Source organism: Primulina eburnea, chromosome 9 (genome assembly GCF_022965805.1).
Source record: "Primulina eburnea isolate SZY01 chromosome 9, ASM2296580v1, whole genome shotgun sequence".
Taxonomy (NCBI): Eukaryota; Viridiplantae; Streptophyta; class Magnoliopsida; order Lamiales; family Gesneriaceae; genus Primulina; species Primulina eburnea.
Genome location: NC_133109.1, coordinates 26051015 through 26065700, shown reverse-complemented (window position 1 = coordinate 26065700; position 14686 = coordinate 26051015). Strand labels below are relative to the sequence as shown.

The following is a 14686-nucleotide window of genomic DNA, read 5'->3' as shown; positions in this document are numbered from 1 at the left end:
CGAACCCACTTCGGATGATCCGAACCCTCTTCGGACGATCCGAACCTGGTTCGGTCTTTCCGATCCCACCGAAATATAATTAATCCAATAATTAACTCAAATTAGGAATCGGGTTACTACACATAATGAGCATGTACAAGATGGAGATGCAATGTGTCACCCCTCTGATTCACCTGCATGGAAGCATTTTGACACAACTCATCCAGATTTTGCACTCGAGGTTCGAAATGTCAGACTGGGACTTTCAGCTGATGGTTTTCAACCATTCGGTCAGTCAGGACAACAATATTCATCATGGCCAGTTATACTAACACCTTACAATTTGCCTCCATGGATGTGCATGAAAGATGAATACATGTTCTTGACAGTTATAGCTCCCGGACCTAGTAATCCTAAGAACAAGTTAGATGTGTTCTTGCAACCTCTTATCGCTGAATTGAACGAACTTTGGTCAGTTGTGGCAAAGACATATGATGTTCACGAGAAAACAAATTTTACTATGCGTGCCTCTTTGCTATGGACAATTAGTGATTTTCCTGCATATGCAATGTTATCTGGATGGAGTACCGCCGGTAAACTAGCATGTCCTTACTGTATGGAAAACTCTGATGCTTTCACATTGCCGAATGGTGGTAAAACATCATGGTTCGATAACCATCGTAAGTTTTTACCAATGGATCATAATTTCAGACGAAATATTAAATGGTTCAAGAAAAATCACCAAGTGAAAAAGCCTCCTCCACATATAAAATCCGGGGATGAAATTATTGAAGAACTTGAAAGTTATGGGTTTCGTAGTGTGATCGAACCAGAGGCTACTGAAGTGAACTCAGAAATTGTAAGACGATGTAAATGCGGTTGGAGAAAACGCAGTATCTTTTGGGAATTACCGTATTGGAGAACAAATCTGATTAGACACAATCTAGATGTTATGCACATCGAGAAAAATGTTTTTGAGAACATATTTAATACCATTCTTAATGTTCCCGGCCGAACAAAAGATAATGCAAAATCGAGAGAAGATCTAAAAGAATTTTGCAACAGGCCAGAATTACATCGAGATGACATATCTAACATATATCCTAAAGCTTGCTATACATTGGATAAGCATAGCAAAGTAGTATTGTGTAACTGGTTGAGAAATTTAAAGTTCTCGGATGGATATGCATCTAAGATGTCAAGATGTGTTGATATGGCTAAATTGAAGATGTTTGGAATGAAAAGTCACGATTGTCATGTGTTCATGCAAAGATTGATCCCAATTGCTTTCAAGGAATTACTTCCAAATAATGTGTGGCAAGCTCTAACAGAGTTAAGTCTTTTCTTCAAAGACATTACAGCAAGAAGCATAAGATATTCTGACATGGTTCGTATGGAGAATGATATTCCTGTGATACTTTGCAAACTAGAAAGAATATTCCCTCCAAGTTTTTTTGATTGTATGGAGCATCTTCCTGTGCACTTAGCTTATGAAGCTAGAATTGCTGGCCATGTTCAATATCGATGGATGTATCCTTTTGAGCGATTTCTGCGAAGACTAAAAAACAATGTTCGTAACAAAGCAAGAGTGGAAGGATCAATTTCTAATGCATTTAGTTGAAGAGGCATCATATTTTTGTACTCATTACTTTAGCGCAAGTGTGAAGACCCGTTTGAGGAAACAATCACGTAATGATGAAGGGGATAATTCACAAGCTGGAGACGTTTCCAATGTTTCTATATTTAATTTCAATGGTCGACCAATGGGTGCTTCTAGGTTCAGACGATTGGATGACACAGAGTACCATGCAGCACGAACATACATACTGCTCAATTGTGAAGAAGTGAAACCATATGTCAGGTGAAAATTAAGTTCATTGATATTTTTTTTTGTTGAGGTTTATAACCATTACATATGTTGACGAATGTTTGATTAATTGCAGCATTTTTGAGTCTGAGTTACAGTTGAATAATCAATCCATTAACTCACGTGAGCTGGATTTAAGGCTACAAACGGAATTTGCCTTATGGTTTGAACAATACGTAATACATATATCTTTCTTCATTTCAACTGTAAAATATTAAGTGTTCCATTTGAAAATATTTTTGGCTTCTAACTTTTTAAATGCATAGGTACAACAACCGGGAGCAAATCTACCAGACAAATGTCTAGAAAATATTGCATTTGGTCCATTACGTAAAATTAAATCATATAGTGGATATTTTGTCAGTGGTTTCAGATTCCACACTGTACGTCACGGTGCAACAAGATCTACCAGTAATTCTGGAGTTACTGTCAAAGGTTCGGGCAACACTAACAATGAGATCAATTACTACGGTAACATAGAAGAGATAATCGAAGTGGAATATCCAGGGTTGCCTATCAAGCGTATTGTTTTGTTCAAATGTGCATGGTTCGACCCAACACCAAAAACAGGAACAAGACATCATCCAAAATACCAACTATTTGATGTTAACAAGAACAAAAGACTTCACATCTATGAACCTTTCATTTTTGCAGTCCAAGCTGCTCAAGTTGTTTATGTCACTTACCCAAATGTGAAAAGGTCAACTGATGAATGGTTGGCAGTGTGTAAGATGCAACCAAGATCATCTATTCAAGCACCCATTCCCAATGTTGTATCGTCCGTAGATAATGAAGCTTTCCAGAATGAGGAAATTGGGCATCATATCATCGATGTTGAGGATATAACCACATCTCATGTGCTAACAGATGTTGAAATCTTGTATGAGGAGATAGATGAATTAGATGAGTTTGATGAAAATGAATTGGAAATTTTTATATCATCTGGAGGTGATGATAGTGAAAATGATGATGCCTACTCCAATGATGATGTTTAAGTTGATAAGTTTTATGTAGCTATGATTATGAATGTTTCGTTCACATATACTCGAGACATTTGTGTGTGGATGTTAATATTTATATTTGGTTTTAAAGTATTTTAATTTTTATATCATGCATAATGATTGTCTGTATACATGTATTTGAGTTTGTTCATCTTAAAAAAATTACTCAGATGGCTTTAGAAGGTTCCCATGATTCTAGGATCTTGATTGTGGCCTCAGGTGGCAAGTAAGTCACACTGCTTTGTTTATGTTACATTGAAAGTTTTTGAGTATTATTCAATTTTATTTTTATATGATCTATGTGGTGTAGATTCTTACCAGACAGTCATGCAGTCTCAGCCTTTATCACTGATAAATTTGCTGAGAAACAGTGCATGGGGGGTCACACATGGCGATATGTGGATGTTGCGACAAAGGCATACTACTGGGGCGAGTTCGTGGTAAGATTAATGATTAAATATTATATGTTGCTTTGAAATAAATAATTAAAAATTTTATGTTTTGTTCAAATCTTTATTTAGTTTATTTGAAATGCAGAAATCGTATCGTTGGCGTACTGATCATGACGCTCATATTAGGGCTACATGGAAAACACTTGCAGCCGATCTGTATAGGAAAACACTTTGCAGTTGGCGTGCAAAGCCTAAACTCCCACTTGGGGTTAATATCCAAATTTGGAACAAGTGGAAGGAAATCTGGAGTTCCTCTCAGTGGCAAAATAAGTCAGAGAAAGCTAAAAATAATAGGAATACAGAGCCTGAAGGACCAGGAACAGGGGTGGTTAAACACATTGGAGGTTCTCGCTGTTTCATTCAACATTCTATTAAAATGGTAAGTTTAAATTTCTGTTATAATATGTCAATGAATAATACATATATATAAATTTCTAAGCATCGTTGGTTTTGAAGCGTGAGGAGTTGGGGCGTGATGCAAGTGCTTATGAGTTATTCAAAATGACGCATCAGAAAAAAGATGGTACATGGGTTGATGCTAGGTCAAAGGCTCTTGATGTGAGTTTTATATATAAGAAAGATTTTTGAATTATGCATTTTTATCTATGACTTATGCAATTGTTGTAAATCAATTAATTTCTCTTTGTTATCCTAGGCCGAGATGAATGCTCAGTTTCTTGAAGCAACACAACTTGATGCTGATTTTGAGTCACCACATAATCCAACCCCAGAGGTTCAAAATGAACTCTATATATTGGCTGTTGGTGGGGTTAAAAAGAGAAAACTGTATGGTGTTGGCTCGCAGGCTGAGGTGTTGTATCCTGAAGCTATGTCGGGACGTGCAACACACACACGTGCTAACTCTATGGATGTGGCTGCCGCTAAAGCTGAAGCTGCCGCTGCGACTTCTAAAGTAGAGGAACTTACAAGGGAATTGACTAGCTTGAGGCAACAGGTTCGTTACTTGATGGAGCATGCACTTATTGACCCCCAAGCCACATCTTATGATGATGATAGCACACAACCATAGTACCCTTAGATATGTCATGGTTAATAGGCTTTTTTGTAAGTATTGAAGCCACTGTGTCTCCATATTTTGGTCATTGAACATTTGGAAATGTAGCTACTCTTTTTGGAAATGTGGCTACTGATTTTGTAAGTAAGCAGGGGGATGTATTGATATTTTTGGATATGGATGGATTAATATGTTTTGAATGTTAATATGTGGAGTGAAGGTGTTTAATTTAATTTGGTTGATTTTATTGTGTATATTGTTGGTTGGAAAATTGACACTGTATTGGATTTGTTGAATTAGAATGTGTGTTGGATAAAAGGGAATTAATAAAAACTGGGACAGAGGGCTGTCCAATTCAACATTTAACGACAGAAATTATAAATCCGTCACTAAACTTAGTGACGAAAATTATCATGTTGTCACTAATTTTAGCGACAGATTTATAATTTGTCACTAAGTTTAGTGACGGATTTATAATTTCTGTCGTTAATATTAACGACCAAAACATATATCTGTCGCTAGATTTAATGACGGATTTATGATTTCTGTCGCAAATATCAATGACAAAAACTTAAATCTGTCGCTAACTTTACCGACGCCTTTACAATTTCGGTCGCTGATTTAGTGACGGATATATGATTTCTGTCGCAAATTTAGCGACGAAATATTTTTCGGTCACTAAAATATTGCGACCAAATTTAAATTTCCGTCGTTATTATTTAACGACAAACATAAATATTCCGTCGTAAATAACGACAGAATTACACTTTCCGTCGTTATACAAGTCCGCGACGCTAAATTCTTTGACGATCGATATTCCGTCGCTATTATGTCGCTAAATACTTTCGGTGACAAAATAGCGACAGAAATTTCCGTCGTTATTTGTAAATTTTTTTGTAGTGTATGGAGATATGATAGTGACGTTCACGGGAGAGAACGATCTGCATGTTATGGAAAGGAGTTCGAGTTGGCGAATATTGAAGACGAGTGGTGCTCGTCAAGTGAAGTCTACTGAGTTCGTCATTGAGACGTCATTTAAAAAGAGAAAATATTTTTTATTTGAACAAGTCCTTGTATGATTGTAACTTCTTCTATTTAGTGGATTTGCTTGATAGCTGATTGTGGCTTTGTTGATGTATATTGGTTGGAGTGAACTATGTTAAAACTGGCCTTGTCTTTTATTTTGCTTTCAGTTTCATTTTTTTTATATCAAGTAGACTAACCATGAAAACCAAGCAAAAGAGGGAAAAACCGAATCAACAATGTTTAAGGATCAAAAAAGAAGTTCTTATTGGTACTTTCTGGATTGTCATGATATCTTAGTTAACCTGAAAGATTTTCACCCTCATGGCAATTATAGTTGCTACACACAGAGACTAAATGTCAAAACATAAAATAAACATATGAATGATTGTTGGCTCAGTCTATGTTTTTATGTAGGTTAATACCTTGGCAGCGGGTGCTGTTGCCGGGGCAGCTTATGGTACTGGAACCCGGAAATGGAAACAGATTGCCGGAATCACTGGTCTTTATTGTACCATTTTCCATTTTGCCAACAACTCCAAATCTGTTTGATACATTGTATCGATCAGGGGCGGAGGTACAAGATGTAGCCCGATTTTTTTTTAAAAAAATTTATTTGTAAATTTTGTATAAATTTTAGAATAATATGATATTAGTCCGGATAGATCAATTTAAAATATTAAAAGATTCTAGAATTTAAAATTCTAGCCCGGGCAGAGCCATATTTCTGGCTCCTCCCCTGATATCGATAAGTCTGCAGGTGAGCCAGACCATTCCAATCTTGCTGTCATGAGAATTTCCAGGACTCCGTTTTTTTTGGTATGATGTACACCCATCATGTCGACATAACGGGTTTAGTGACAATAACCTATTTGATGTTATATATGTCTATACATCAAGTATTTCTCCTGATATCCAAAAACTGAACTGAAAACTAGCTGAAAAATGCAAGCACAACAGGGTGAAAGTTAAGCTTCAAATTCTTGCTCAATATACTCCAAAGAACCAAGAAAAATGAAGCAATAGCTCACCTAAGGTCGTACAAGAAACTGGCACAGAAGCAGCCACGAACAGGACTCGAATGGGGCTGAAACGAGCATCAAAAGTAGCCATTCATGGTTCAAAACGAAGCAACTGATATAAGGAAGACAACCACTCAAACCTTTTGAGATTTCGACGTCATGGAGGTGCTGAAAGTGGCGGGAAATGGAGATGGGTTACGGGAATGGGTTTGGGAAATGGTTTCTTCCATCTCTCTCTAATAAGGTAAGTTATGTGTGTGTAGATGTATATAATATATTATTCGTGCTCTTTTTTATCCCAGTTTTGCATTTATCGTGTGTTATTTCAATCTCTATATGTATTTTATATCGTTTTAGCTCCGATATTCTAAAATACATATTTTTCTAACACACATTCAAAAATTATTTGGTATAAAATGCCAAATTACCGGGTAATATATCCTAGGGCCTTACATGTGAGATGGTCTCGCAGGTCAATTTAGTGAGACAAATATTTAATTTGGGTTAATCATGAAAAATTATTATTTTTTATGCAAAAAAATATAATTTTTTATTGTGAATATGGACATGGTTAAATCGTCTCATTAATAAAGATCAATGAGACTGTCTCACTAGAAACTAATTAAAAGTGATAATTTGAATATCCAAAAATAAAAAAAATAAGACAAACTAGTAAGACCAATTATTATTTTTTAGAAAAGACATTTCTTTTAAAAATTTGCTCTCCTAGAGCTTGAGAAATGATTTTCCCATGAGTAAGACGTTTCTCATATAATTAATATTGTCCACTTTTTTTGTATAAAGTAAAATATTGTCCACTTTTCTCTCTTTCTATTCTTATATCCTACACCCTCTATAGCTTTGGAATTGGAAGCTTCTTAAATTTACTTTTCTTCCCTCGAGGGGAGAAAATATATATTTTTTCAAAACTCTTCACCAAATTTGACGATTGAAAATTATCAAGTGTGTTGAATGTTTCATCACAATTCTTCTCTCTCTCTATTTAAAGACAAAACAATTTGGGACCCGGTGACAAGCCCAAATCATAATCTCCTAAATTAAATTAATACGTTAACAATTTCTCCATTTTAAAGCACAAGCTTAAAACAATGTTATCGCGTTGTAGGATAATTGATGATTATATGATCAGATTGTGATACAATATTTGGATTTGTAAGATCGAATGTTTGTTATTACTGATAGTAATGATGAAATTGTAATCTTTAAAACTGTTAAGCAGCTCTAACACCACGTTTCGATTGTTCTATCAAACAAAAACAATTATTGTGGAAGTCGATCACACTCTCCATGATTACACTCATTGAAATCAATGTCCATCGAACTCGTGACTTTAATTCTTATGTCAATTCAATTGTAGAACCGAACGTTTGCTGTTTTACAAATAAAATTGGTACGTAAAATGTGAATTTGGATCATCTGCTGTGGCTGAAAACACAGCACCATGTGTTGTGCACTTTTTACACGAGATGATCAGCTGATCATCTCGTTTCGTATGACATTTTTTCAAATTTATCTGACATTGTGTGAGGTCCATCAGATGATAAACTGATCATCTCATGTAAAAAATATATAATCTTTGGTGCTATATTTTCAGTCACAACAGAAGATCCAAATCCATAAAATGCTGTTGGTCAAAGGACTAGATGTGGGGATGAATGAAAATAGCTAGAGGCTTCCTTATGTTATATATTTTAATTTTGGGTAATCCAGGTTTTTGTCCGACTAACGAGAACGACTTTTCCCTCTGCTCGTCCACTGGGCAAGATCTGAAATAATATATACATCTGAATAGCTACGTCATGCGCATGGCTCATTAGGAGAAATATTTTACTTATACGTCAATAAAAATGGTTGCACCAATAACAACAGAGGACCCAAAAGACATGCACACGTTTCACTGAAATTATTAGCCGACTCTTTCCAAAAAGAAAAAAAAAAATCATTCTATAAATACCAAGATTCTTGATAAGGATTGAGGGACACAACGAGAAAGGTCGAAACAGGGAGCACCATCTTTTTCATTGAAAAAGTGTGATTATTTTAACTTTGAAGGTAATTGTGTTTATATTTCTGCATCCGTGACTCTTATCTAGTCCGTGGTTATGGGCATAGTCTGAACTCTGAAAATATAATTCAGCAAAGTTTGGATCTTTTTTAAGAAGACGAATTTAATATCATCCCCTTCTTGGGAAAATAAATATCTGTGTTTTCTCTGTTTTAGCCACTCTTTCCCATTTTTCTTGACTGCGTGTGGGCACTTTTAATTGTAGATCCGCCATCACGAGTTTTTTGTTACAGTGAGGACGTTTTGCGATCATAGCTTCATTGTTTGGCCTGGTTAATCCAATGAATCCTTCGAGTTAAGCATGGATTTTGCATATCAAGAGGTGGGTTTTTTTAAAAAAAATTATTATTTCATCATCTTTCCCTTCTTCGTTTTTTGCACGTTGTTACCTCTTGGAGTAGCGTGCTGCCGTGTTCTTGCTGTCCGGTGTCTGGGATTTAAGAAAATTTTGGTTCTCATTCCATGTGGTTTCTTGTTTTTGGTATTGCTCAGGCGTATGTTAAAAATTCCCGAGGAGTGCAGCTGTTTACCTGCAGATGGCTGCCTTCTTCTTCTCCAAAAGCTCTGGTTTTCCTTTGCCATGGTCTCTCTCTCTTTTGTTTACAAACCTCAAAATATAGAAATTACTGAAAAATCATTTAAATTTGCAATTTTCATCATTTGGGACCGCTTTCTGTCAAGTTTTTCTCTCTGGCTTTCATTTAAATGTTGATAACTGCGGTTGCAGGTTATGGCATGGAATGCAGTAATTTCATGAGTGGTAACATGTTCTTACCACTCATTTTCTATAATACTTCTTGCTGTTTGAGATTATAACGTCATTATGGTATTGTGTGATCTGTAATCCAACTCACGAATGCATGGATCTGTTTAATTTTTGTGCTGTTGGAAGGTATTGATTCTGCTATTAAAATCTTGTTGGCCCACATTGCCAACCTAGTATTTAAAATCTTGGCTGTCCTGTCTATTTGTTCTTAGAGGAAAGTAGCTACATTTTCATATGTTTTTTTGTTTCAAATTTTGTCTAAAAACAATGAGAAGGTTGAGTAAAAGGATACAAGAATTATGGCATCACCCTTAATGGCCTTAAATGATATACCATTAAAGTTAAGGGTAATCGCAGTATGCCCGTTTCTTGTTGCACCTTTCCATTCCTTTATTGCATTTGAACACTCAACTATCAACTGAGTCAGTGATTTATTATCCCAGCTGACAGAGCTTGTGCTGTTGTGCGAGGCCATACCCTGCCTATTACTATTATTTACTCATTTAACTATTGTTGTTGTCATTTTCTGGGGTGGGGGACTTCTTTGTTTTCATTTCTTTTTAAAACTTAAATTTGCTGGAAAGTCTTGCAACCTAAACTGCATTATGTCATTCTTTTCTAGATGTAAGAAATCTTGGTTTGAAGTCAAAATGTTGAATTCTGCGAAAACATGGTTTGGTGACTAGTTAGATTGATTAGGTTAGCAAGCAACTACTTGTTTGTCCCTACAACTCACGGACAAGAACAGTTGAGTAAACCGGTTTGTTAAGTCATTTAGTATTATGGTTCTCTACGGTATGCCAATCAATTTGTCCAAGGAACGACTTAATTAATTTTGGAGGGTGAACTTGTATTTTCAAAATGATTTGAATATGATATTTATCACACCTCGGGCCCGACCGAGCATAATGGGCTCCACTAACAACTGTTTGTTACGGATAGTATTTTGTGAGACGGATCTCTTATTTGGTTCATCCATCGTGAGACCGTTTCACAAGAAACCTATTCCAACTATTTTGTATCTTGAGAAAATTGTTAGCGCAAGTTGTTGTTGGAGTGGGATTAAGTTGTTATCGTATTATTTGCATCAGCTGTCTGTGTGCTGATTCTTGTACCTTCTTGTGCTGCCTTGATTATACATTTATTTGTGATTAGGTGTGGGAATCAATCTAGCTAGACATGGATATGCTGTTTTTGGGATCGATTATGAAGGGCATGGATGGTCGATGGGCCCTCGCTGTTACATCAAAAAGTTTGACAACATTGTGGATGACTGTAGCAATCATTTCAAGTCAATTTCCGGTAGGTTGCCAAACTCTCCCACCCGGGCATGCTTTGTTTTCGTCTGTACGAACATGAAAACTTTCTGGACTCGTGAACTACAGCAGGCATGGTTAGCCGAAATGGTTGTGGAGGCTACTGTTTTGGTTCATTGGACATTTACCAAAACCCGTCGTGGTTATTGTCTGCGAATTTTTTTAAAATAAAAATAAAACAAAAATTTAATTTGTGATATTCCATCAAAAAACAGCACTACGGTCATTCACCGTTTTAGCCAGCTCGAACTTTGTGGAGTCGGTGACCGTTACAGTTCCGACAGCGAACCATGGCAGTAGAGTAACGAAATCTAGAACTCTGATGGTTCTTTGTCTGAAAACATAAACCGAACGAAGCACTCCTCTTACATTTAAAATAGTCGTGAAATGAAAGCTATCTTTCTTGTAACTGTTGTGGAATTATGCTAAAACTTCTCAGGTTCATGATGCCCCTCCACCTTTTATTTCTTTGTTTTCTTGAATTTCAGCCCGTGAAGAGTACAGGGGAAAGAGAAGGTTCTTATATGGAGAGTCAATGGGAGGCGCAGTGGCCCTGTTAATCCACAAGAAAGATCCTAGTTTCTGGCATGGTGCTGTCCTAGTTGCCCCAATGTGTAAGGTCGTAGTGACTCGATTTTGATACGCGCAAATCAATTTTAGTCTGTTTGGTATGTGATTTTCATGTTGGAAATTTGTTGAATCTTTCTTTTGTCATCGACTTTAGATCTCCGAGAAGGTGAAGCCACATCCTGTAGTTGTAAGTCTTTTAACTCAGATTGAAGATGTGATACCCAAATGGAAGATAGTTCCAACCAAGGATGTTATTGATTCAGCCTTCAAGGACCCTATCAAACGAGAAGAGGCGAGTTTTTTTGCTTTTTTGCTGTTTTAGTCCCTCACATTTTCTGTTGTTTTCTTTTAATATGAAAATCGCGAAGTACCCCTGCAGATTCGTGGCAACAAACTGATATATCAAGAGAAGCCTAGACTGAAAACCGCGCTAGAAATGCTGAGAACTAGCATGAACCTTGAGAGCAGTTTGAACGAGGTATGAACAAACATTACAGTCCACAATTCCAGTAAATTTTTTTTTTTTTTTTTTTTTTGCGTTAACCTGTTTACTGCTTCTTGCTGATAGGTGACACTACCATTTTTTGTTTTGCACGGCGAAGCAGACATAGTTACCGATCCCGATGTAAGCAGGGTGCTGTACGAACAATCCAGCAGCAAAGACAAGACAATAAAACTGTATCCCGGGATGTGGCATGGCTTAACTTCAGGCGAACCAGATAACAACATCGAGATTGTTTTCTTGGACATCATAAACTGGCTTGACAAACGATCCGCAAACGACGATACTCGAGACACGAGATCTGTCCAGGATTTTAGTTATAGCTTGGTATCTGACAATTTAAAAACCACGGCATCGCCAACGACGGTGATCAGGGAGAGCAACAGAAAACGTTCCCATGGGAAATATTTATGTGGCCTGAAAGGACGTAGCATGCACGCTCACTCAGCACTGTAGGATTATTCCCTTTGTCGGAAGGACATATAAAATTTCTTTCGCTATAGTTTCTCTGTCCGTTTCTGTTAGTTGTTGAATGTGTTCTATATTTTATGCATAATTTAGGCAGTGTTCTAAAAATCCCCGTTTAGGACCGCCTAGGCGTTGGGCGGTCCAAAACCGCCCCGATTTTAGGTTAGTCGAAACTTCTAGGCGCCACCATATTAATCAGCCCCCTAGGTGATTTTACAATTAAAAATCCGCCTAGGCTATATATTTCATATACAATATAATACTCATGAACCACTTAATGAATTTAAGTTTTAAAAAAAACCGCCTAGACAACCATATAGGCAACTGCTTAGGTCCCGTCTAGTCGCCTAGGAGCTAGGCGGTAGGTAACCGCTCTCCTATCGCCTATCGTTTTTTAGAACACTGAATTTAGGAAGATAAATATGTTATTATGGTACTAATATGTCCTTAATCTGATCAAATTTTTACGTAATCTCAAGATAAAACACATGCGATATCTGAACATATGAATCAGAAAAATAAAAATTAAAAATCATCCCTCGTTAAAATCTCGAAATCTTGCTTCCATCGGTGCTTGGAATAACCCCATTCCAAACGTAGAACTCAAATCCTTAAAAGAATTATTTTTCTGACATATAGGGTGAAAACATAGAACTCAAATAAACAAAAATCTTTGATCTTCAAAAACAGATTGTTAAATAAGCTACTGGTGAGGTTACATATATATATATATATAGGAAGAACAAGTGCTCCATAGTTTCGGCGTACAATGTTCCTAGTTCGCACCATGACCAACGGAATTCATCCGTGGTTTTTCAGTTTTGTATCCGTCAACGCTCTATAAAATAATTAAGAGTAAGTCTGTTGTGAGATTATCTTACATATCTTTATTCGTGAGACAAATCAACATTTCTCATATTTACTGTAAAAATCAATACTTTTGACATAAAAAATAAAATATCTGTATCACAAAATTGACTCGTGAGACCGTCTCAAGTGAGATTTTGTGAATAATTAAACCCGCAGTTGCTCAACCATTCTAACCGGATTAAACATTTAGAAATTCAAATGGTTATGAAAATATATCATAACCGAAATGGTTGGGAGAAAATTTGAAAGGAAATGTGCATTATTTTTGGAACGTAAGCAGACATTTATTGGTGATGTCACCAAAACTTTAGTGTTACTATATCTCCGATATTTTTAAAAGGTTTTGTTCTTCTAGTGAACCCCAACAAGTTCAAGAAATGACTCCCATGTATGGATAATTTTGTCTTGCAAGTTCAATAAATGATTCTTCCACATGTAACACTTTGTCAAATACACTTACCTCCCAGTGTGCTCTACTGGTGATAATTTTTTATGTCATTCTATTGTGTGCTGAGCTCATGCTCACGTAAATATAATTGTATAATGAGATTATCTAACAATTGTTTTGTATCTATCACCGTTATGTAAAAATGAGTAAATCAAAATGCTTGTGAATCCATTATAACTCATAAAATATCTGTCCAAACACCTCTTATAATCGATGTGATACATTCGTTTTCCAATATTGATTTCAATACATACCATGTATTACATGGACTAAGCACGTGGTGGCTCATGTGGTTAAAGATGGAGGCAATGCAATCAAAAAAAAAAAAAGGTGTGGGCTAGGCTCTAATACACATTCTATACCTAGACTTGGCCAAGGGCCTGGTCAAATTCCGGATTTGACCAGGAATCGTGGTCGGTGATTAACGATGACATGGATGTTGTGCAGCGGTCAACCTGTTGAGTATGCCTGAACCCGGGCCGACGGGTTGACTGTTGCAATTTTTTTTTTGTCCGAAATTTTTTTCTAGATACCCGTTTCTTTTTTCTGCACAATTTTCTCTTAATTTTTAATTTTCAATTGTCTCTTGATTATCAAAATATCAAGTCTCAATTATTAGTTTATTTTCAGTTGTTGATTTTTTCACAATTAATTCAATTTTATATTTATACAAATAGCTGGAGCCGGATCTGAATCCAGGTGTAGGGATGACCAAGGAAAGGGGAACAACATCATGCCTACCTGAGTTCGAGCATCACGAATTTTTCATTCAATTTCGATGGCTATGATCTTAATTTTTCCAATGAGGAATATCAAGAACGTGAACAAGAGGTTCAACAAACCCGTCATCATCATAGTCAAGAAAGTGTGAGCAATCTTATGGCATTTGTTTGCACAATTTTTGTCATGATGTGGAGTGCCAGGTGTAAATACACCAATTTGAATTACAAATACAAAAAATCTGATTTCTATGACTTCAAACGACAATGGACACTAAATTCAGTTGTACGTTCTAATATCTTAAACAATTATGATCAAAACTAAAAGGAAAATACAGGAAACGACGTTGGAAACTAATAAAAAAAACTCTCAACATTGTTTATAATTTCAATAAATATTAGGAATCTACACAAATAGAAATATACAACTGAAATTGTTGAATATGGAACAAGAAACAATAGAAATTCAAATGATCAGACTAAGAACTAAACACTATAGAAATTGAAATTTGCAGATATTTCTTTCAAGAGTTGTGTGACAAGTTGTGTCTCTTTTATGTGGCCGATGCTCTCATTTTCTTT

At 36.1% G+C, this 14686-nt stretch overlaps 2 protein-coding genes across 4 annotated transcripts; both read left to right on the top strand.

Moving 5' to 3' along the window:
• Nucleotides 1-1596: 1596 nt before the first annotated feature.
• LOC140840832 (uncharacterized) lies at nt 1597-4329 on the top strand. The gene is made up of 6 exons (XM_073207998.1): nt 1597-1840; nt 1923-3073; nt 3158-3287; nt 3385-3678; nt 3756-3857; nt 3955-4329. The coding sequence occupies exons 2-6, from the start codon at nt 2964-2966 to the stop codon at nt 4327-4329; spliced, it is 1011 nt and encodes a 336-aa protein (XP_073064099.1). The 5' UTR covers nt 1597-1840; nt 1923-2963.
• A 3939-nt stretch (nt 4330-8268) lies between these two features.
• LOC140841393 (caffeoylshikimate esterase-like) lies at nt 8269-12179 on the top strand. Of its 3 annotated transcripts, none has more exons than XM_073208767.1 (9): nt 8269-8432; nt 8679-8767; nt 8938-9028; nt 9173-9205; nt 10367-10513; nt 11016-11146; nt 11252-11389; nt 11477-11575; nt 11666-12179. In XM_073208767.1, exons 2-9 carry the CDS (start codon nt 8747-8749, stop codon nt 12053-12055), a joined length of 1050 nt encoding a protein of 349 aa, XP_073064868.1. In that variant the 5' UTR covers nt 8269-8432; nt 8679-8746; the 3' UTR covers nt 12056-12179. The 3 variants fall into 3 exon arrangements, with proteins under 3 accessions (XP_073064868.1, XP_073064867.1, XP_073064866.1); XM_073208766.1 differs by having other exon boundaries at nt 8301-8432; nt 8651-8767; XM_073208765.1 differs by lacking the exon at nt 8269-8432 and having other exon boundaries at nt 8473-8767.
• Nucleotides 12180-14686: the final 2507 nt, after the last annotated feature.

Coding starts and splice junctions, on each gene's coding strand:
- LOC140841393 (XM_073208767.1), top strand. CDS start 8,747: ATGGATTTTGCATATCAAGAG. Junction 9,029..9,172: donor TCTGGTTTTCCTTTGCCATG/GTCTCTCTCTCT, acceptor CTGCGGTTGCAG/GTTATGGCATGGAATGCAGT. Junction 11,147..11,251: donor TAGTTGCCCCAATGTGTAAG/GTCGTAGTGACT, acceptor CATCGACTTTAG/ATCTCCGAGAAGGTGAAGCC.
- LOC140840832 (XM_073207998.1), top strand. CDS start 2,964: ATGATTGTCTGTATACATGTATTTGAGTTTGTTCATCTTAAAAAAATT. Junction 3,288..3,384: donor ACTACTGGGGCGAGTTCGTG/GTAAGATTAATG, acceptor TTTGAAATGCAG/AAATCGTATCGTTGGCGTAC. Junction 3,679..3,755: donor TTCAACATTCTATTAAAATG/GTAAGTTTAAAT, acceptor TTGGTTTTGAAG/CGTGAGGAGTTGGGGCGTGA.